The 23,883-nt window shown below is 41.4% G+C and overlaps 1 protein-coding gene across 10 annotated transcripts in view; it reads right to left on the minus strand.

Annotated features, from left to right (window-relative positions):
- The window catches only part of NRXN3 (neurexin 3), a 1,732,637-nt gene that overhangs the window by 203,583 nt on the left and 1,505,171 nt on the right, over window positions 1–23,883 (minus strand). For 5 of the 10 annotated variants that reach the window (XM_019518708.1, XM_019518704.1, XM_019518707.1 and 2 more), the window contains exons 19-21: window positions 12,994–13,083; window positions 6,925–6,984; window positions 4,970–5,277 (exon numbers count right to left, since the gene is read on the minus strand). In XM_019518708.1, the coding sequence (XP_019374253.1) occupies window positions 4,970–5,277; window positions 6,925–6,984; window positions 12,994–13,083 (458 nt within the window). The remainder of the gene's footprint in view (window positions 1–4,969; window positions 5,278–6,924; window positions 6,985–12,993; window positions 13,084–23,883) is intronic. The other 5 variants (XM_019518711.1, XM_019518705.1, XM_019518712.1 and 2 more) reach the window with 2 other exon arrangements.

Below are 23,883 nucleotides of genomic sequence, written 5' to 3' on the forward strand. Positions count from 1 at the left end.
AGAAAAGGAAAGCTTCCTCTACCTCATCACATTTTCAGGCAGCCTACCAAACAACACTAAATTGGTCTACCAAAAGACAAGTCTTGTCCTAATTAGGAAGCACAGGCATATGGGGTTCAAGGTCTTTAGCAACTGAAAAAAAAAGACTTCTAATTAAAATCCAGCCTGCTAGAAAATAGACACCTGACATGGGGCAACATTATGACCCTTGTCTAATAATAACCTGTGCTCCATTGTATTTCACTGTAAGCAGAAAATAGCTGCTTGCCTTTCTGCCCTTTGCATGGTATTATGGTAAAGGAAAACTCCCAGAAAGAATATTATTAATATAAGAGTGCCTGGTGTATCAGGGCCTGAGGTTTGCAAGAGTAATTTGATACAACACATGTCATTTCTGAATAGATTTATGCTTGAATCCAGAACAAACCTGTGCTTGAGAAGGTCAAAACAGCATGTGTACTTAGGGTCAACAAACACAGCTTTGTTAGTGAGATATAAGAGCATTGTATTAAATTCTTTGAAACATACAAACATAAAAAGAATCCTTTTCTATCATTTTTGTTTTCGATGAACTGAAAAACACAGCTCTAGGGAAGAAAGACATCTTCCCTCAGGGCTTCACTAAGTCACACATACGCCCCAACCACCTAACTGTATCAAAGGAGAACCACAGTATCATACAATCTAAACTGTTCTTCAGACACCTCGCAGTTTTCACTGATCTTACATTCAAAGCCGTAAATTATTAAAATGATAAGTGCTAAATCCCGATGGTGAAGTTATTGACATTACTGATGCTAAAAAATCATATCCAGTAATATTGTTTTTCTATATCCATTATGCTGAATATTTGTCCAATGTTACATCCCCTATCTGGACCTTAACAGAGGGAGAAGCATAACTGTGTTTCTGTGAGTTTGTGTGCACGTGTGTTGTATACATTATTTTAGAGCCCTTTCCCACTTTTACAGGCTCTTCAGATTAAGCACACACACTAAAACATTTGTGGTAGTATTTAGAGTACTCGACTGGTCATAGATGAGAACCCCATTTTGCTATACCCTTAGCATAAAAGATAAAAGAATGGCCCATCAACCAAAGTGTTTACAGTCTAAATGTAAAGATATGAGAACATATGGACACTGGCAAACAAATAGAGAAAAGGGAGAATATTAGTCAGCCTGATAGGCAGTACTTGTCAGAACATCAACAGCTTAACCTTTGTAGGCATCATGGTAAATAAGATATTTAAGGAGGGATCTGAGGAAGAATATAAAATGGTTTATGGACAGTAACCCCCAAGCATTACAGAAAGCACGAAGGTGTTTTTTGAAATTCTCCAACTCAGCAAAATATATTGGCATCACGGACTGATTGGAAATAGAAGTTTACTTTTTAGTACTGAACAAGAAATGATACATGAAGAAAATATAGTCTGAGAAGAACCTCAAAATCATAGGTGGTATTGTGGGCCACTGGTGTTGTGGGGTTCCCTTTCACTGCAGCTAGCTGCAGCAGCAGGTGGTAGCTGGTGAGGCACGAGGCCTCCCCTGCTCCCAAGAGAGGAGTGGGGATGTAGATCTAGGCCGGGAGGTGGTGGTGGAGAGAGCAGGAATTTGTGGCATCTCATCAGGCTCCTGCTGCTCCCTGGCCCAGAAGCTCCAGCAGCAGGCAGGGGAACCGTAGGCACCCCCTGGTGGTCACAGGAGACTAGGCAAGCTGGACCTAGAGTGACCAGGTAAGTAGCAGTTCTTATTTCTTAGGTTGTTAAAGGTAGGCAGTAGAAAGTAATAACAGAGTGCTATTATACTCCGCTGGCTGTATCTTACGGTGTCTGAGGAATAAATTTGATCTATTAGATGTCCCCCATTTCTTAGATCTACAGTTAGAAGTAGTGGTACCAAATTTGCCAGCATTCATGTTGAGTACTGTAAGTCACAATTATAACTAGGCATCTAAAAACCACAGCTCATATTGCTGCCTAAAGAGAAAAGGATAATTTCTTTCTATCTCAACCACACAACATAATACAACTTAAGCTGACAGTCAAACAACTCTGCCAAGAGAGTGAGGAAGAAAGGAGAGTCATCTTGTACCATGACAGCAATAAACTGGTCTGCTCTTGAAATGCAGAAAGTTGTAATGGAGGTACATATTGACTTTTATCTTCCTTTCAGTGGGTAGAGTGAAGTGTCAAGAGTTATTGCTTTAATATCAGCAGAGATGAGGCCATTTGTTGTGGTGCGCGTGTATCCAGGAAATCATTGCTCTAACCATGTTTTTAGAGGCTCTTCTACACTTTATTATATCTCTTTGATGCCTTTTCAGCACACAGTGGTCTTGACTGGTCTAGTGAAGTGCCATATAGAGTAGCAGAAAGCTTTGTGTGAGATTTCTTCTTCAAATGATCGTTTCCAGTTCTAGAAAACCACAAGAGGTCCAATTCTATTCTCAGTTACACTGACATAAATCAGTTTAATTCCACTTGGTTATCTACATGTGAAATTAAGGTGATGTAATAAACTCTGGAACAGTTCACGCCAGAGTACACTGCTTCCAGGTGCAGCATCTACACATGTACCTGCACAACAGCAGCACTTTGAGCCAGGGTGGAGCAGCCTCCAGCTGGCACCAGCCTTGGCGGGTCAGTCCCGGGGTCTGGGTGGCAGCATTGGGCAGCAGAGGGGTTGTCTGGGGCACGAAAGTGCTAAAACTTCAGAGCTGCGTGGCTAGGCAGGAGCTTGGCCCCCTGCTGCCTGGGCTACCTGCGTGCAATTTACACCCGTGACCACCAGCAACACGTGCATTTAGTCGCACTTTATTACTCTGCCATATGACAGTACTGACAGTACTATCCTATGGAGGATTTAATTTGTTTACTGCACCCTAATACTGGCACATGTATAGACTGTGATGCTTTACTGCAGAGGTAATTAGTTTACTCTGAAGTAAAGTGCACATGTAGATACACCAAGTTCCATACATTATGGCAGATCTCCTCCACTGTAGTATTGTGTAACAGCAGTATTTGGCTTATGGAATTTACTTCCCTGAGCAAGACATTTCTTAAAAATTCTTCTAATAGTCAGAGAAGTGAGTTGTAAGTCTCTCACAAGATCTGACAGACCCCAACAAGTCCTGGGGTATTTCTCCTCATGTTGTTGACAATTATAATACATGCACCAGTCTTTGAGGGTAATAACTCAAGAATCCTACTGTTGACTGGAATTTACAGACTGTCAGTGGGGGAGGGTAGTGTTAAGCCCTAGTTTGGCTTTAATTACTTCAACTAAACAGGAGCAATTTTCACTGTAATAATAAATACCTCCCCCAGAGTGAAGTAAAGTTCTGCATTTTCACATCATTCATGAACAAGATTAAGTGAAAAATACAGAGAAAGAAAACATAGGGAAAAGAATAACAAGCCACTGATGAAAACTCAATCACTTAGAGAAATCATAAGATGTTATATTATTAATTTTGTCACGATTTCATTGAACCTGTTCATTGCAAAAGTCAAAAATATGAATGCCCAAGAAAATGTTCGTCAAGGAGGCAAGTGGACTCACTTTAAAATATTTCTTTTTTAAGCAGCGACACAACTTTTCCTATCTCTTTTGTTTAGGGTTAAAAATCACTGGCCAAATTCTCAGCTGATGTAAGTAGGTGTCAGCCAGCTGAGTTCAATGAACACATTTAATGTCTATCTGCTAAAGGTCTGGCCCCTCATCTATTATAAAACCGATTATTTTGCTTTTGTTACTATCACAGTCATAGCCTACAGGAATGGAAATAATTAATGGGATCTATTTCATATTTCAGTGTTAACATCCATTATTTGCACTTCACTTTTTATTATGTGCAGGCCATGGCTATAAGGTACTCAAGTTACTGAAAGGCAAGCTAGGGTCTCAACTCACTCTTCATTAACTACTCCATAGTAACTGCTAACACTCTTACTTCACAGTAAATTTGAGGTACCTTATCACACTTTCAATGAGGAATAAACTACCTCAATTTACTATGGGATAAGAGCATGCATGTGAGTAGTTGCTACAGAATAGCTGACAGGCTGTAGTTCACACCACAGCTTAATTCTCAGTAATATTATTGTGTTCTTATACCCCATGAATGTTGATCAGACAGTTAGTTTCTGAACAATTTCATACCCAAGCTTTCACATAAAACCATTGCATTTTTTAATGTTACAAACATAATTACATCTGCACAGCTAAATCTATTTACACCAGATTTTTTAAACTCAAATCCAGTGGAAAATCCTGAAGGGTACTGTGATACTCAAAAGTTTACCTACATCTATCCCAACCATACAGTTAGTTCAATAAAAATATCATACACAAGAGTTCTTTTCTGCTGATCATATATTTTGGATAAACTCTTTTGGGAACACGTACATTTTGGATGAAATGGATCTGACACAGCTCCTATAGCATTATCTAAGAGAAAGCTGTAACATCAAAAAGAAAAATGGCTCACCCTGAAAACTATGCTCCATTGCCTTTTCCCCCATTGAGAACCTCACCATTGCAGAATATATGGAATAATAATAATAATAATAAATAATAATCTACATACATCTCATTAGGCTGTCATTGAAACTTCCTAGTGATAATTTTTTCCACATCTATCAAAACATGCAAACAATGTGGTCCAAATCCTGTTCTCATGGTGCAACGTCACTGGTAAACATTGAGTTGCACTGGTACAAGAACAGAATTTCACCCTATTATTAAAAACATGTGCAGTAAAAATGCACCCATTTCTGCTTGTTTAAACCATAAAAGCATCACATTCTGTGCTGATTTGTACCTTATATAGTCTTATTAAAACCTACCATTTTGTGGAGTATAATTCATCTGAGAATGCAACCAAAGACGCTTACCTAATCAGTCAACTAACAATTAAAGTATAAACCAGAACCCAAACAAATGGAGAAGAAATGGCTCACCTGGATGCTAGGTGGGGAACGGTTTTTTCGGGTTGTAGTGGTGGCCATGGTAGTGGTGGTTTCCATCACTGTGGTAGACATTTCTGGCGGCATGGAGGTTGTAGGTGTTGTTCCCAAGAGGGATGGGACTTCTCCAACAAGCCGGACACTTCCATTGATTTTAATGTTGGGGTTATTCTCTGCTGCCATATTCAGAACTTTCAAACCATTGTAATAGAGACCGGAGAGCTGGCCTTGAAAGAGACGTCCTCTGTCCTTCCCTCCAATGGCTATTTGCGCCTGGGTGTTGAAGATCGTTAACTGTCGTCCTAGTGAAGGGGGGGGGGGGTGAAATAACATTATTGACAGAAATTTTCTGCAGTTTCTTACCTTGAACTGAGTCCCAACAAGAATGGACTGAAGATGAAAGCAGGTTCCCTAGTGGTGGAGATTAAATAGTAGAAACAGTGAAGCAAATTCCTGTTTTAGACTAATTAATGGTAGATGTAGTCCTGAACAAATGAACACTGGATCCTGAAATTCTCACTTTAACCCACAATTGAACAATGAGAAAGTTTTGATCCAAATACAGAAATCAGATGCAAATTTTGCAATTTGGGTCTATTTTTAATTACAAATAAAATTTTCATGTACAGTTACTCCCCCTAGTGGCTTTTGGGGACGCAAAGCAACCTGGATCCTAACCCTTCTCAAGGCTTAGCCCAATATACATGGGAAAATAGTTTGAACACTGACAGGTAAAAAGGGAGGAATTAACTTCTGGAGATTCTGAGAATAGGCAGTAAAAGAAAGATAAACTCTAAGAAAAGTGTGATCCATGGGCATCCTGGGGAATATAGAAAAGCTTCAAGTAAGAGAATGTGACCTGGAAATTAGCAAAGGGGGAAGGCAAGGAACCCCAAACATCTGAAAATTCCAAATCTGAACTTTTCTAATGTAATGGAAAACAAAGCTCTTAAAATAGTAAAAGGTGATTGATTATTCTTCATTGTGCTCACCATGAAAAAGCTACACGGGAAACTCATTTTACAGGCAGCAAAACTAAAGCAAAGGCAAGTTAAGTGATTTAGCCAAAGTCACAAAGTGCATTTTTACACGTGCTCTGGAAGGTGTGTAAAAGCCATGCTAATTAAAAGCACCCAAGCCACGCTAATTAAAAGCACCCAAGCATCACATGTATCAGTGTTCCCCACACTGAAAAATTGCAGCAGGGCGCTTTGAACTAAAGCTCACTGAATAAGCCTTAGTTCAAAGCACTGCCCCCCGCCATTTTTCAGTGCAGGAATGCTGATACACGTGATGGTAGAGTCTGCTAGGAGCACTTTTATTTCTCTGCTCCAGCAGACTTGATTGAGTCTGCTCCGATGCACTGGATTTCCAGAGTGTTGGAGCTGGCTCCCTGCGTGTCTATAGGAGCCCACAAATTGGGTCAGGGACAGTTTACCATCACGTGTAAAGATGGAATATACCCTGGAAAAATCAGCCAGTTGTCTTTTTCCCACAGAGCATTCAAGTCACCCCCAGCCCAGAATGACTCAAATATTGCCTGCTTTCGCAAACTACCCTAGACCAATTAATTGAAAGTATTAATGATTCTTCCCACTGCAAAGAAAATGGACAGTATTTTTCTCTCTGTCCAACGTTTTGGAGTATGTCAATGGATCTACAGGATTAACAGGGAACCAAAGTGGCCAGAATTCAGGCTAATCAAAGCAGAGCCAAACCATTCTTTACTAGATTATTCAATTCTGTTACCCCTTTGCCATCCATTTTCACAATATTTGCAGTATTACACCATCCCATTTCCTCTACTCACCACTCATGTCCCTCTTTCTCTAGTCCACCCTGATAAGTAGTGTGGAATACCACCATGTAGTAGAACAGAGCCTGTCTCCCACTGATCAATCCCTCACAGCCAGTGGTTAAAGCAGATCAAAATAGGAGGGGGAGCTCACCAATTTTGGTGGTCGTCGTGACGGGTCTCGAAGTCAAGTGGTGATGCGGTGTTGCATCATCTTAGGGTGACAGGATGAACCATGGGAAAGAGAATGGGGACAAGAGAAGAAATGTATCTGAAAGGAGTTTCTGTCCCCAAGGAGGGCCCTAGCTAGCCAAGCAAAAATGTATGCGTCTGTGTGACATATGGAAAGGTGGTGGTGGGGCGCACCTCCCTAGCACTCCTCACACACGTACCTAAAAATGCCAACATTTAAACTTGACCAGGATGGATGATTTGTACTGATGAAAAGCAAAGAAAATAAAAATGGAGAGAGTAGCACATCATACCTCTGAAAAATCATGAAACTCCTGGTGCAATTTCTGGCATTTCAGGAGGTTTTAAAATTTACCAGGAGAGAACTTTTGTCCCATTAAACCAGAACGAGCTAAACATGAAAACAGGGCCTCCCACTGTGCAAAATCTAAGTAGTTTATCCCCTCTGCTATCTCTAAGGATACTGGGCTCCTGCTTCTATCTCCCACCAAAATTCAGCTCTCTTAAGCAAGCCTCTTCCTTCACTACAAGTTAGGGCAAATGGTAGCATGCTTTTGGCATCAAAGCTTCTGTAAAGCAGCTTAAAGCCTTGTGACTGACCAAGTCTCCTGAGGGGATTTTTTCCCTCCTGCCTTCTTATTTTACATTGCTTTACCCAGACCCTTAGTGTTTCAATTTTTCCCATGAGTCTCTTGGGGATTGTTTTCCCTTCTCCCCCAGCCTGTATCTTGTCCATTTCCCCTCCCTTCTTCACTGATTTCCCTTTGGTGTCGCACTCTCCCTTTCCCTTACATGGTAGTACCAGGTGAAGGAGAGGAAGTTGATAAGGGCTGTCTTGCTACTCTTGTGATCTTTTTCCTCTGAAATGGAGGGATTTGCTCTTGAGCAACCAGTTGTTGCCGTTTCCCCTCGTCTCTCTAACGGGGTTTCCTTTATTCCTTGTCTCTCATCCTGAAGGAAGGTGGGGGCTGGCAATATGTCTGATCAGACCACAGCAGTGGCAGATAGGGAAGACCACTTCCTTTCCTGTCAGGTATTGTTCCTTCTCAACCTGCTCTCTTCAGTTCTTCTAGCTCCTCCTGTCCCAGGGGTGGTGAATAAAAGTTGAACTCTCCAAGCCAGGAATGGAAGAGAAATGGGTGCTCTCTCTGGCTTTAGCAAAGGAAGTTTGCTGCACTCATTGCTGGTTTCCCTTTTACTCATAACAAGTCCTCCCAGCTACATAGGACACCTCTGCTCGGATGCAACATTAAAGAGTCATCACGTCTCCACACCTTCTTTCTATCCTCTAATGTTTTAAGATCACCTATCCCAGGGAGGTGGCCCCATTCCAGGAAAGTGGAACTTTATTGTCTTTCCCCTCTTGAATAACAAGTTCTTCAAGTCCAAGAACTGAAGACAGTGCATGCACCACATTACACAGTTACTACTGAACACAGCACTGGTGCTAAAGCTGTGTTTGCTAAAATGACAATCACTTGTGGGATTTATCTCTGAGGAATCACCCCTAACCTACAACTCTGCTATGAGATGCACATGGTTGAATGAAGACAGCAGGAAAAAAGTGAATGAAATGAAAGAAATTTGTTCAAGAGAGGAAATGTGTACAGTCCTAGCACTATATCAGAACTACCCCCTCCACCATTTCTTCTATGACTTGAATCAACAATCTTCATTTGTGCTCAGCATAACTTACTCATACAAATAACCCTATCGACTCCAAAAGGACTACTCATATGAGTAAGTGATACTCTGCAAGCAAGGGTTGTAGACTTGGGTTCTTTTTGTGGACTTGGGTCTTTTTTTCCATGGCCAAGTGAAAGACGACAATGGTCTACTTATTAATCGGAGGGGAGGGGAGGGGAGAGGGGCGGGGCTGGCAAATACGTAAGTTTTCAAATTGTTTGGTAAATCCCTTACAGAGCTCACATTCCTAAGTCTCTGTAAAAATATGTTTGCTACCTCTTTCTGATTCTTATCCTCAAAGGATAACATTTTTACAAAGACTCTCCCCTAGTTGAAAATATTAGTGAGAGCTTAGGAGACAGTTTCTGCTGCACCATGCTAAATCAGATTTGGGCCCCAGTTTTGCAAACCCCAGCTCACACAAGCATTTCCTGCTTTTAGGTAATTTAAATCAGTGAGTTTACTCTTCTGACTATGAACTATTTGCATAAGTAAGAGTTTCCAGGATCAGTCTTTCTGTTGGAGTGCTTCTTGCTATTATGGTACTTATTTCACAAACAGGACAATTTCCTGTGTGCATAACCTTCTCCATTGTAACTCACAATATACCTGAGCACTAACAGGCTCAAATGCATCCAGCTACCCAACTTTTGTCTTGTTATGGATATTTATATCAAGGAGGTTAGGACTAATCCTTCATTTTCTACACACACGTAATTATAACAGTAAAGGTAGCAGTATTAAATATTTTGGCATCCTTGGGTCTACTCACATAATGAGATTTTGTAAGAATGAGCACTCTTTGTAGGATATTTTTAATTCCAATGTATAAATTAAAAAATTACGAAATAATATAAATGTAGTTCATTTTCAGCAGAATTTCTATTATATTAGTTCTTCAAGAATGATTTACATTTTCATTCTGAGTAATATGCCGGGGTACCAAACCAATGCCAAATCTATGGTATTAAAAACCATGCTAACTGCAAATTATATAAGCTTACCTCATTTGTGCCAATCATTCACACCTTGCAGACAGCTACTCTATATGCTGTCTCTTTTACCAATCTATCTATCCCTCCATTCATCAGGTTTCATTTTGACAGCTAGCGATCTTCCCTTTTACCCATCATCTTTACATGGTCTTCTGACATAGGACTTTCTCGATACATTAGGAAACAGATGAATGAGTAGGTGAGTGAATAGCTGGGTGGTGGGGTGAATTGTTATTTATTAATTCATTTCACTAAATAGTAACTATGTTTTTTTAAAAGGATACATCTCTTGAAGTGGTGGAACAAAGCTATATTCTATCAGGTGTCACACTGTGCATAATGCAAATAGCTCTGACTGAATTTTCTTTCACTTCAGCAAAAGCATACCTATATTATTCTAGCTCAAACACACTCAGGGGTAGAGTGTGCCTGAGCTCTCAGACACTGTCTGGCTTAGACCCCACTGATCTCATGTGATTGTCTTTTAACAAAGCATCATCATCCACAGAATGGCAAACCCCAGTTCAAGACTTCAGAAGGTTTACAAATGGAAATGCCTTGGCATGCTTTGAAGCTCAGACTTGGAGAAGCAATGGCATAAAATAAAGGACTCCATTCAAAACCAAAAGACTAAATAGAACAAGGACAAATTTCTCAAGCACATGAGGTATATCATAGAATTAAACATGCATCTGATTTAAGAAAAGTGAGGTGATCACTATCTTTAGTGTTAAAAGGACTTTATCCATTTACCAAATGAACTCACCAAAACAAAATTATACACTTTTTAGTGTTAAACTTTATTTGTTATATTTGCATCTCACAAATTTCTCGGGGAACCAGTTGAGACTCAATGAGCATTTTCTATATGCCTTAATTTCAACCTCTCTTTACTGGTTGGTTGGAGGGAAATGTTCTGTAAATCTCTACCGATCAAGAGACATACCTACTTTGCCTTCCTAAGTGAGTAAAGTAAATGGACTAATGGATTAATACTCCTCTACAAATACTGTTAAATGGACTAATACTGCTCAACCAATATTTCTCTTATAATCACAAAATTTACGGTAAGGACCCAACCCTGTAAGGTGAGGGGTACTGTCAGATCTCACTGAGGTTAATGGCAGTTGCAGAACACTGTGATGGGTCAGACCCTTAGCATAAAAATATTTGGACTGAAGTTAGCCAGCCTCTCTGAGTCCTTGCAGAATTCAAGCTGCCTACAGTAATCTGCTAATGCAATTGAGAATAAGGAAATACAAAATATAATGCAAAGGGTATTTGCCCATCTTAAAATATACTGCCTTTTTCTTTAGAGAATTTTGGTAAGATCTACATGAAAGTCAACAAAGAAAATGCAAGATTTGAGTTCAATGGTCACCCCTTTTATCAGAAGTAAATTCTATAAAGGAAACCAGAGAAGACTGCATTCTGCTTTTTCTAAATTTCAGTCATGGCAACATTAAAAAAGTGATTTTTTTTTAATTATCAAATTTTGGCTGCAGGGAGATTTCTTTGCATTTTACCATACATTCTCAGATATAACATGCACCTTTCCTCAAAGAATCAGCACTCCAATACTGTAGTGCAGGTTTTAGGTGGGGAAGCTGTTTTCTTCACTGGAAAAGCAGCAAGCCTTGAGACACTGTGCATGCCACACAGTTGGCAAGATGTCTGCCAGAATGGCAAAGTCCTGTGTTAACTCTCCCACAGACATAGCTATTGTCTGAGCACTACAGCTTGTTCCTGAAGCAGTGAGCTGCTGGTAATATCCTGAAGAAACCTGAGATACAGAAACAACACTTTCTTTGTAGGAACTTATATATAAAAAACTACTTACAGTAAGGAACTAACACCCTAGCTACTGCCCTTGGAAAAGTCTGGGGCCTAAACTTGTGTGACAGAGAAAGTCCTCCTGAAAACAGGCTAAAAAGAGATGTTAGAGTTACCCCGGGACAAAAGCTTTATCCATACAAACCCACTGTCCCACTTGAAGTACCTGTGAGGTATCTGAGATAACATTTTTTTTCCTGGGACAATCACAGCTCATTCAGATTAATTGCCATTCATTTCCAGGGACAAGTTAAATGTGTAGAGGGCTAAACCACCCCCAGGTTTTGACTCCGGTAAATCAGAACCACTTTAAACGTGACGTCTGTTTTTACCCAGAATGTCCAGGAAGTGACATCCCAAGAGACAGTCTGAGCGAGGCAGCTGGCACCAGGAATTTCCTGGTGCAGCACTTCCAGGACACAGCAGGCTCCCAAGACGACCTACTCTGTCACAGTCAGCCATGGCTGTGGAAAAAACAATCTTATGTCCTACATTTTGTCTTTGAAAAACAAGGTGCGTGTTTTATTTGGAGGAATGTTGTATGTGAGAAAATATGGTAACTTCCAACATATTCTAAAGGGCCTAATCCAAAGCCCAATGAAATTAAATATAAGTTATTCCACTGACTTAAATAGGATTGGAATCAACCCTGTATCCAAGATACTTTCTCCAAAATTCTCAATACAGAACCAATTCTACCCCAACACAGGCCCCAATTCAGCAAATCACTTAACTATGTGCTCAAGAAAGTCTGAGGTCAATGCGCTGAAGTTTTTTGCTGAATGAGGGCTAGGTCCCCCATGCAGCTCCATGGATGTGATAAGACTGGCTGGAACATTAATTAGGTAAAAATTTGACAGATTTCAAATCTAATATAAAAAAAATACAAAATTCCATGTCAGAAATCCTTTTAACATAAAAGAGAACAAATCCTTTCTCTGTCTCCTTTATTGTCATTTAAATACAAAAGTTAAAAAATGTTTTCCCTCTAACATTTTTTAAAATTGTTTAATTATGCTCAAACAATTAGGAGACATGCAGCCATAATGGCTAACCATACTGATGAAGGAACAGAACTTACAGGAAGTGGTTTAACAAGTGGGTTTGAAAAACACTTTTAAGAAAACTTTGATAATAAAGATATAGATGTAGTTTAAAAATAAATTAAAACAGGAAGATCATGCAGTGGTTAAATTGCCATAATACATGTTGTAGCATTTTTGTTGTTGTTGTTTGGGTTTGTTTTTTTACGCGGTTCCGGAATTTTTGCTCGTTTGTTTGTCATCACTTTGATAGCAAGCTTAAAATTTCGTCCCTTTAACTGCATTTTAATAGCAATGTATTATAGCATGATTTATCAACATATGGCAGGTGGAAGCTGACACAAATTATAATGAAAATTAAAACAGTCATTTATGCAGCAGGCGATTATCATTTAAGAAACATTTATTTGCAGGCTTTAAAAATGAGGGTTTAGAATCAAATGGGTTTAAAATGAAAGTTTTAATGACTGTTACCTTTTTCCTGCAGCCACTCCTCTACGGGCCGGTTATATTTGAAGGGGATTTTCTGTTTTACCATTTGGAACCGTTCACTATCAGTGTTGCCTTTAAAGTTTAAAAAACAGCTTAAAAACAATCTGAAAAGTCAATGAAATAGTTAAAAACATCCTAGATTTTTACTTTGGTTTGTTTTTATGAAGTTATTTAAGTAGTATACATAAAGGAAATGTAGATAGAGAGAAAGTGAGAAAGAGAGCACTTTATCTTCTTTATTGAGGTAGAGAAAAAAGTTATTCATTCATTGCCTGGAATTCTGGAAAGGTCAAAGTTTTTAAATCCTAGGAAAAAGCTTTAAATATCTTCCCTGTATTTCCTCTCCTGTTACCTTTTCTATATTGCTTAAAAGCCATACATAATTAATTTGGGAAAGCACGGGGCAAATTGGTGACACAGGTTGAAATTCTGAGGGAACATTATTACTGGACTCTAACACAGAGGGCAGGACATTCAGCCCAAGATGCCAACTGCACAAGTATGCAGCCTCAAGAGCAGTTCTGGACCCTCTGGTGGTGGGCTGAGAGAAGCGTATAGGTGAGATTAAAATAAATGTTTGGGAGGGAGGTACAGGACAGATCATTGGTAAGAGGGAAGAAAAGGATATTATGAAAGAAACCGATGAAAAAAGGAGTTGAAGGGGGAGAGAGAGGAAAAATAGCTGGGAATACAAAAAAGATAAGGATCTGGCAAAACAAACTGCCATGAAAGATGCAGTTACCAAAGGTTTGGTCCTGTATCAGCTGAAAGCAGGGATTTTGCTATTAACTTAACAGAAGTAAGGCTGGACCCAAAATGGCAATGTCCATAATTATGCCATGTCAATGAATAATAGTGTTGCCAATACAGTGTATTTTGTAGGGCAGCCCTTAAATACTCTGAGACTATGACACATGAAAAAAAACAGAGATGGACATAGCCCAAACCCTGGGTCCTAACTCCTTGAGCTTTGGGACCAATTAAATGCAGATCAGAACCACAGGGTTGGGATCATTTCTGGTAAAGAGAAACAGAGTTGATGACACTCAAACTGATACCAGTGCAAGCATTTTCTCATTGTTTTTCCCTCTTTTCCAATCACAGCCAGCCTTTGACTGTCTGTTTTTTGTTTAACGTAACTCAACCTAATAAACAGTCAACTGGCTCAAAATCAGTTTTTCAGACTTCTCTTTAGGACAGAGAGAACTACCTCTATTAAAAATACTACAGCAATCTAGAGTAAGCACCATGTTCGCTGCAACAACATTACAGTCAAATGGGTCGCCAACTGGCTGGGGGGCCGCACCCAGCGGGTGGTAGTGGATGGTTCCTTCTCAACCTGGAAAGACGTGGGCAGTGGGGTTCTGCAGGGCTCGGTCCTCGGGCCCACGCTGTTCAACATCTTCATCAGTGATTTGGACGAGGGGGTAAAAAGCACCCTGTTTAAATTTGCTGATGACACTAAGATGTGGGGGGACATGGGCACACTAGAAGGAAACAACAGGCTACAATCTGACCTAGACAGGTTACAAGGATGGGCGGATGAAAATAGGATGGGTTTCAACACAGACAAGTGCAAGGTGATGCACCTGGGAAGGAACAATCGGCACCATACCTATAGGTTGGGGAACTCCCCTCTTGTCAGCACGGAGACGGAAAAGGATCTTGGAGTCATCATTGACTCCAAGATGAACATGGGTCGGCAGTGTGGGGAGGCAGTTAGGAAGGCCAACCGTACCTTGTCATGCATCCACAGATGCATTTCAAGCAGGTCCAAAGAGGTGATCCTCCCCCTCTATGCGGCACTGGTCAGGCCGCAGTTGGAGTACTGCGTCCAGTTCTGGGCGCCGCACTTCAAGAGGGATGTGGACAGCATGGAGAGGGTCCAGAGGAGGGCCACTCACATGATCAGGGGACAGCAGGGCAGGCCCTATGAGGAGAGGCTACGGGACCCGAACCTGTTCAGCCTCCAAAAGAGAAGGCTGAGGGGGGATCTTGTGGCCTGTTATAAACTAGTCAGGGGGGATCAGCAGGCATTGGGGGAGTCACTGTTCCCCCGAGCACCGCCAGGAGTGACCAGGAATAATGGTCACAAGCTGGCAGAGGGTAGGTTTAGGTTAGACATCAGGAGGTGCTATTTCATGGTCAGGGCGGCTAGGGTCTGGAACCAACTTCCAAGAGAGGTGGTGCAGGCTCCTACCCTGGGGGTTTTTAAGAGGAGGTTAGATGAACACCTTGCTGGGGTCGTTTGACCCCAGTACTCTTTCCTGCCATGGCAGGGGTTTGGACTAGATGATCTGCTCAGGTCCCTTCCAACCCTAGAAACTATGAAACTACTGCTAACAGTATGGTTTTGGACCATTAATCTAGAATATTTTTAAGAAGTGGTAACCCAAGAATCAGTAACCCTCTCCCTGATGTGGAGACATTAGGTTTGTCTTTATACTTCACATACATTTCTGTGGCTACAAGACAAAGAAGAAACAAGGTAGAATGGCTTCACATTTACTTGTTTGTTCTAAATAAGATGCTGGAATCTAATATTTACGTAAGTGTAAAGACATGACTTGAAAAAACTGTGTGAATAATATCTGGCAAGATGCCCCTCCCTGTCAACAGCAGATATCTCCATGAAGGAAAACTGACAGCTAAGTCACACACATGCGCCATTATTCTTCCTACACATGCGCAGCTTGGAAATGCTGTCTGTGCAATGCGCTCACTCGCACATCCATGCACTACTGCTCTCTTTTGCAACCCCCCCACCCCCGGCGCTCCACCTGTGTAAGTGGGTTTGATTAGGCCAGAACCCAATCAGAGGGGGAGGACTACTAGGACACAAAGGTATTCATCTAGTCATATTTCATATGGAGCAGAAATAATATTTAGAGATTAATAAAAGACTATTTGTGGGTTTTTTTGTGTGTTTGTTTTTTAATTCAGACAAAAAGGAAGGCAGCTATTTGGATAAAGTTAGCACTTCTAACTAGGATTCTTAGCATGTGATAGCTTGGTTGCTACATTGGAGCAAGAGCCAGACAAATGGAGATGAAAAAATCTACTTCAGGGTGATGACTGACTTGACCCCTTAGAATTACCCTGGAAAGTCAGTCACTTTTCTCCCTGGAAAAAAAAGCTCTTTGTGAATATACATCAAGTCACAAGACTGCTACAAATACTGTTCCCACTGAAGAAATTGCTAGTTAAGCATAAACTGCCACGTCACAAGTGCTGCTTGCTGTATCTGTTCTTCCATCCCAGACTCAGGTGCCTGTCACCCATAGTCAGCTTTTCTGATTAAACTAGAAGTGTTGAGTAAAATATTAGAAATGTACTCTATCTATCATGTTGCAACTCACAGTAGCAACACAGCTTGGTGGCTAGGAATACTCATAGATGTTCAGTTAGCTGTACACATATTCCCAGCACTCCTAACTCATATCAACACCAACAAAAAGTTCAAAAGTCAGTTCTTTACTTTTATGAGCATAAAACATGAGACACAATCAGTGCTAGGACCAGGAGATAAACCTGATGAGGAAGAGCTGAGACTATATGTACAAGGCACTGTATATATAGACAGGCATATTCAGCAGTGGAACAAAGTGTTACCTTGCTATTTTAATAAGCATCTGGGCTAGGGACAAAAGTTACACATGAACCAGTTTAAACCTGTAACCGAACATAAGTTCAGTGACCATAAACCAGTTTCAAAATGGCCAAAACTGGTTTTAAGATAAACCTGGTGGAATATAGTATCAGACTTAACTGATTTGGGTCAAACCAGTTTGTGCAATTTCTGCCCCAGACTCCTTCCTGGTTTAAGTTAAACCAGAGTCCCCCAGCATCCCAGCATGCTTTTCAGCCCTGGGCTGTGCTGGGCTGTCTGCTCCAGAGAGCAGGACTGACCCTGCCCCTCTGTGCTCTAGCCAGAGGAGGGGCAGGGGCATAGCCAGATGCAGGCCTGGAATGGCCTCTTGAGGCAAAGGGAGCAGGGAGGGTGTTTATTCTCCCCCCATAGTGGGGTACCACAGCTGGGGTCTGCTTGGCTGGGGTGTAACAGCCTCTGTCAGATATTCTCCTCCTCACTGCTTGGGCCACAGTGGGGGGTGGGGATCCACAGCCTGAAGCAAACAGGGAGAGGGAGGGGGATTTAATTTCCCCCTTCATCCGCTGTCCCGTCGGCAGCCCGGGTATGCCTGGCTGGGGCCCGTGTCAGGCATTCCCCACACTCCCCACTCCAGCGGCAGGGGTGTGGCTAGAGCCAACAAGCATTGCCCAGCCATATGCCTGCCTCGCCCATGGCTGGGTCAGGGGCCTGCAGGTGCTGCTGAGAGTGGACATAGAGGGGCCAGCCTGGGCTGGGCTGTGGGGACGGGGCCCTTCCCAGAGGGCTGCAGCTATGGCTGAGGCCACAGGGGCTACACAGCCAGATTACTCCCACCTCCCTGAGCTCAGGCTGGGCAGGGGGTATAATGGAGCCACCACGCTGGCTGCAGTGGGTGGCTGCCGGGCTCTGGGCCTGCTGGCGCCTCCAGGTTGCCCTGGGTATCACGCTGCCTGGCTGGTTGCCACCTGGGCCACTGGGCCTAGCTGTCACAGAGCCACACCTGGCTGGCCGAGGCCCAGCCCGGGCCAGCCCAGCTGGGCCCTTCCCAGCCAGCTGTGACTCCATGAGAGGCCCAACCAGCCTGTGTGCCGTGCAGCTCCCGCAGTCCCAGCCCCCTGGGAAGTGCCCAGCCCCCATGGCCCAGCCTGGTCTGGCCCCTCTCTTTCCACCCTCAGCAGCACCCACAGACCAACATGGCTCAGCCCCACAGCCCTAGCCCCACAGCCCCAGCCACAGGGCCATGCTTGTGGGCTCTGGCCAGGCTCCCCTCCACGTGAGCAGCGAGCAGGAGGAAAACCAGGCAGAGCCCAGCTTAGGTCCCCACGCCCATGCCTGAGAGGGGAGACAGGGAAGTTTAATCCTCCTTCCTGCCCCCCTTCCCCTGCAGTACTGTGCGGGCCAATGCCTGGCCTTCAGGACAAGCCTGGCGAAGGCTGCTTCCCCCTCCAGGCACACCCCAGCTGGGGTCACTACAGGCCAGGGTTGGGGTTTAAACCCCTCCCCAATCATACTTTGCCACCTGCCAGGTGCCTGGCCATGCCCCCCCAGATCAGCGTCCCTCCAGCCTTGCTTCTAGCCTGAGCCACTGCAGGCATGTGCCTGCATTTCTGGAATCAAAAGTGAATGTCTATTCACTTGCAAATCAGTTCAATCTACGCAGGTTAGACTAACCTGCAAAAATTAAATCAATTCAGGCTTGGGTTTTTTGAATGTCTGTCCCTAGCCCTAGTGATTAACACAGACTGAACTGATGTACTTAATGCCTTGCCAGTCCTGGAAAACTCAGTTCATTTGCCAAAGGATTATATTCCTCATCTGAATATCCTCACATTAGAGGGGCAGAAATAGTAAACTATGGCGGACACTCTGGAGACATGGGGGAAATATTTTTGGTGTCCTTCTGAGAATAGTAAAAAAGATAGGCACAATTAGGATGCACCATATATAACAGTTAATTTCCTGATACAGCATTTTTTACAGCCAACTAGCAGAGTGATTTTTTTTTCTTCATCATGTCTTTTATCAACATATGAGTCATCTTTCTCTCGCTGCACTCGCTATATTAGTAATCATGTGTGTGACAGTGCATCCTCCTTAAGAGATTTTGGGATTGTTGCAGCCAGTAATAAGTATGCTGAAAATTTTCTCTAAGTACAGACTGAGCATGAATTGTGAGCTTGATCCTACAGCTATATTGCAAAGACAGTAGGAAATTAGGGTTTCATTAGGAAGTGAGGGTAGTCAGCCCCTTGAAGGATTATCAGATATTAATATAATGCCATAATCAAAGAGGTCTGAAGATCTGTATTTCCCACTGGGCCAAATAAATGCTGCAACCTTTATATTTTACTAACTCTGCCAAAACTCCCATTGATTTCAGGTGGAGTTCATGCAGGAAATGTCTTACTGCAAATAATGAAAGAGTTTCAATAGTAAAGAACAAGTAAATGTTAACGAAGCATCTAAGAATTTGGCCAAATGGGGAGTTGTAGAAATATCACCCCTTATGATTTGGCCTAATAACCTTCTTTATTTCTTTCTTTGGGGGACTGATTGAAAAAAGAAGAAAAATGTACAGTAATTTGAAATATCCCTAATGCAGGGCACAGACTGCTGAGAAAATTAGGTTGAGGCAGCATTATAAGTCTGTGCACTTCTAAGAAATTTGATTTTATCTTCTCTCAGTGAGCCATCTTCCCATTTCTTCACTTAGGTGTGAAGCCTGTCCAGGAAGACAGGCAAACAAAACTAAAGATGAGAGAAAATGGGAGCGGTTGAAAAGGTTAAGAAGGTTAAGATAGGCTAAAATAGCTTTACTGATATGATCCTAGACCTTCCAGAAATCCAGTAATGGTATAACTATTCTCTACCACATTTTTAAAAATATTTTAAAATCTGGTTTAAATGTATTTTATTATTATTATTATTATTCAGATTTTTTGCAGACATGGCCTCCAAGATTAAAGATGTATAAAAATCATATCTTTAATAGACTGAAGAAAATTAGAAGTTGAATAGTTTAATTAACACATTAACACCTGCTCTTAGTATCTATTCATGTTCCTTTTTTAAAAAAAACCTACTTTATCTCAGACATTAGTAAAAATGGTTTTAACAACATGTGCATGAGAATGTGAATTTGTTAACATATTCCCAGTTACAAGGCTTGCTTAAAGACCAAGTTTTCACTGGTTGTTAAATGCATGGGATAGTCACCAGACTAAGCATCACTATAAAAGTATAAATTATTAAAAGAATAATGATACACAGTTGTGCTTTTTTTTTAAAAAAAAAGTTATTCAATACTTAGTCTGCTAATACACCATTTTTCACAGGAAGTAATCTCATTCTTCTTCAAACCATGATAGTAATGTTTATCTTCAAATGTAGAAAGTTTAAGCAGTTTACCCCAACTGTTGTGATTTTCAGGGGATTATATATTCCAGGTATATTTGTTGTATATACATATATTTTAAAAATTCTCAAACAGATACCACATCCCTTCACTCAAACCATCTGGGCACTTTTTGTTTTCTTGAGTCCAGCTCTGATCCAAAGTTTTCTTGAAAAAAACATGGGCATGAATGGAGAAATCATAGTTTACTTAAAACAAACAAATAAACATCAACAATTTTACGAACTTTTTAATGTCAGAATTGACATGGGCATAGAAGAACCATAGGACTAAGCTCTCACAAAAAAGTCTGGTGATTAGTTTTGCTACTTGTGGTCATGTGAATATAAATAGTTTTGTCCTCCCATAGGAATGACCTATTCAGACGTTATTAGGACCATTAGAAATCAACCATTTGAGCTACTTTCCCTAATTCCACTTTCAACTTGTATATGCATTAATCTGCCTTATTGTTTTTTACGTATCACCCCTTTAGTTCCATCAGGGAAGTCGGCTTGAGAGAGACATCTCTCTGACTGCAAAACTGGATGGCACTCTCAGTTACAGCTATATACAGATTTGAAAAAAAGAAAGTATTTAAGAGTCCACTAGTGATTTATATCTAGGACTAATTCTCATGCCATAGCTGGCTGGTTCTTCCAAAGTATTAGGATACATGGCTAGGATTTTAGAGTTCCTCTCAAATGAACTAATAAAAGTTTAGAGTTGTATGTTCTTAGGGAGAGTAAGAGTATTTCTTCAAGTGGGAATAAGATATGCAGAGAATGTGAATCTAAAGATCCAGGATATCCAGAAGCCCACAGATGTTCTTGAAATCTAAACGATGAAATGTTCCAAAAACGTGTCTGTGTAATGATATTTGAGGTTTCACCTCAAGTAATTCAACATTTTCTCATGCCAGCTAGATCAGACAATCAGAACTTGTTTATTATATGTTGTCTCTTGCCAGGCTCCTCTCAGCCTTTCTGATGCCACCATTATATCCCAGTCCCCAATCACTTCTAACCTAGCATATAACAGAGCATGTCAGATTCTGTCCTGACCTGTCTGCAACATCCTTGAATTGTGTTGGGTTGAAGGAGTGTAAGTCAATAATACGGCCCATTGACTTTACTTGTGCCAATTACTACTAGGAATTCCCTGTGGCAATCCTTTTGGTACTGGTCCCGTAGTTCAGTGGTCCAGGAAAATTTGCTTAAAACTACCCATGAGCAAAGCTGAATTCTCCTCTCAGATTCCCACCTTAGATCTGCAGGCCAATATTTTACTTGGTCTCTCCTGGCTCCTTTAAGAAAACAAACAAAATTTTTTTTCATTAAGCCCATTTCTAAACCAAAACGGGTTCTTAAACCACTTAAAGTAAAAGAGCAATTCAGGCACTGACAAATGTTGCTTCTTGGTCTAGACACCAGTAATGATGATATACTGCTTTTACAGGGAGGAAGAGTGCCTCAAAGGTTCCAGCAAATTGCACTGGGCAGAAAGAAAGCACTTGTTTCCAGGTGGAATATTAATACAACCTGATATGTTGTCAAGTCTGTGAAGACACTAATAAGAATGCTGTAAGGAAAAATTCATCTGCCCTAAATTAATGCCAAAGGTAGGTTTAGTTAGAGCCCAGAATAAAGCAGCAAGTTTTATTTTATTGCTTAAAAGACTTTAAAAAAGAGGCAGCTTTTGTTTAATAAGCAGTTATTGCCCATAAGGCTATATAGCAATAGTAATGGGGTAAGAAAACATTGAGATTAGTGCTCAACATTTTAACTGGATTTTTGCATCTCACTTTGTTGATAAAAAAGTTCAGCAGAAAAAAATGGTAAATACCATTAGTGACTGAGAGAATTTTGGTCGATGGTTTCAGGTTCCCATCTTTGCCTAATCTGTCTACTGGTTTTATGGAATAAAGGCTATGCTATAATGACTTAGTTAGAAAATGATATTACATAATAAAACTCCACTGGGAATCTTGCATGGTCTGTTAGCTGCTACTAAGAGGCATGCATGTTTTGTACCTCAAGAAATCTCAGAGCTCTGACTTGGACAAGAACACAACCTTTCCACACTAATTTTTCACTAACAGCACCTTTGATTATTAATACTGAAAAAGAAATACAACTTTTGAATTTGTTTAATGCTATCAATTATGTTGCTTGATTTTTGCACATCATTTAGCTTAGAAAGTGAAAGTAAACTCCTGGGAAAGGTCAAGTTCTAGGTTTGATGGGTTTAAGCCTCTTTTCTTTTTAAATTAGTAAGGATTTCATAGAAATCAGAATGAGCTTCAAGCCTTCTGCTGTTTAAGAGCAGTCGTACGTTTTGGTACACTACAACAATGCTGCTATGAATTGTTACTGATTATAGGGACATTTTAAAACTGTTCAGTAAAAAATCAAAATTCGGTCAAAATTTCTTACATTACATTTTATAGAACCAATACAAAAATAGTCATACTAAGCACTTCATCAGTGATGTGGATGAGGGTGTAGAAAGCACTCTGTCCAAATTCACCTACGACACCAAACTATGGGGTATAGTAAACACACTAGAGAGGAGGGAGCAAATTCAGGCAGATTTGGATAGACTGGGGAAGTGGGTGGATCAGAATAAGATGCAATTTAACAAAGATAAATGCAAAGTGCTGCACCTGGGGAGAAAGAATCACCAATATGCCTATAGACTGAGAAGGACCATTTTAAGAAGCACAGCAGTCAAAAGGGATCTTGGAGTCATTGTTGATGCAAAATAAACATGAGCTGTCAGTGTGACAAGGCAACAAGGCTAACTGCACTCTTTCTTGCATTAGTAGGTGCATCACAAGCAGGTCTAGGGAGGTGATACTTCCCCTCTATGCAGCATTAGTGAAGACACAGCTGGAGTACTGTGTCCAGTTTTGGGTGCCGCACTTCAAAAAAGACGTTGATGAGCTGGAAAGGGTTGAGAGGAGGGCTACTTGTATGGTTGAGGACCTGCAGGTAAGATCCTATGAAGACAGACTGAGGGACCTGAATCTCTTCAACCTCTGCAAGAGAAGCCTGAGAGGTGCTCTTATGGCTGTCTACAAGCTCATCCAGGAGTGGGGGTCAGCGGGGAACAGGGGATACTTTGTTTACCAGGAAGCCCCTCAGGGTTACTAGAAACAACAGCCATAAATTGAAGGAGAGCAGATTTAGATTGGATATCAGGAAAAAATTCTTTACAGTGAGGGTTGCGAAAACATGGAATGGGCTTCCAAGGGAGATGGTGTTTTCCCCTACCTTGGAGGCGTTTAAAAGGATATTAGACAAGCACCTGGCTGGTAGGGCTGTGCGAGGCTGCAGTCCCTGCCCTTATTCGAGTCGGCAGAGATTCGGCCCAGTTCAGTGGCTGAATCTCCAAATCTGAATTGAATCAGAGGACCCTTTTATCTCTCCAAACTGAATTGGAACCCTTCAAATCCATTTGGAGAGATTCAGAGATTTGGACATAGAGACAGCTTTAAATGGGTTTTTTTCATACCTCTACGTAACAGGTGGCTCATGAGTGCTGAGATGCTGGGCTGCATGGAATGTCCCACCGAAGCGTGGGGGGCTCCCCAACGTGCTCGGCAGCAGACCCAGAAGTGGACCAGAAGCATGCTGGTACTTCCGGTCCACTCCTGGGTTCGCCGCTGGGCATGCAGAGGGCCCCCCTGCATTCCTGTGGGATGCTCCATGCACCCCAGCATCACAGCGATCATGAGCCGTATCTGCCACCTCAAGGTATGTAGAAAAAACTTTTAAAGCTGTGTCTATATCTGAATTGCTGATTCGGAGAATCAGCTTCAAATCTTCAGATTCAGATTTGGCCAAACTGAATCAGGGACAGTGAT

Source organism: Gavialis gangeticus, unplaced genomic scaffold (genome assembly GCF_001723915.1).
Source record: "Gavialis gangeticus isolate Ggan-Ray unplaced genomic scaffold, GavGan_comp1, whole genome shotgun sequence".
In the NCBI taxonomy this organism is placed as follows: domain Eukaryota; kingdom Metazoa; phylum Chordata; order Crocodylia; family Gavialidae; genus Gavialis; species Gavialis gangeticus.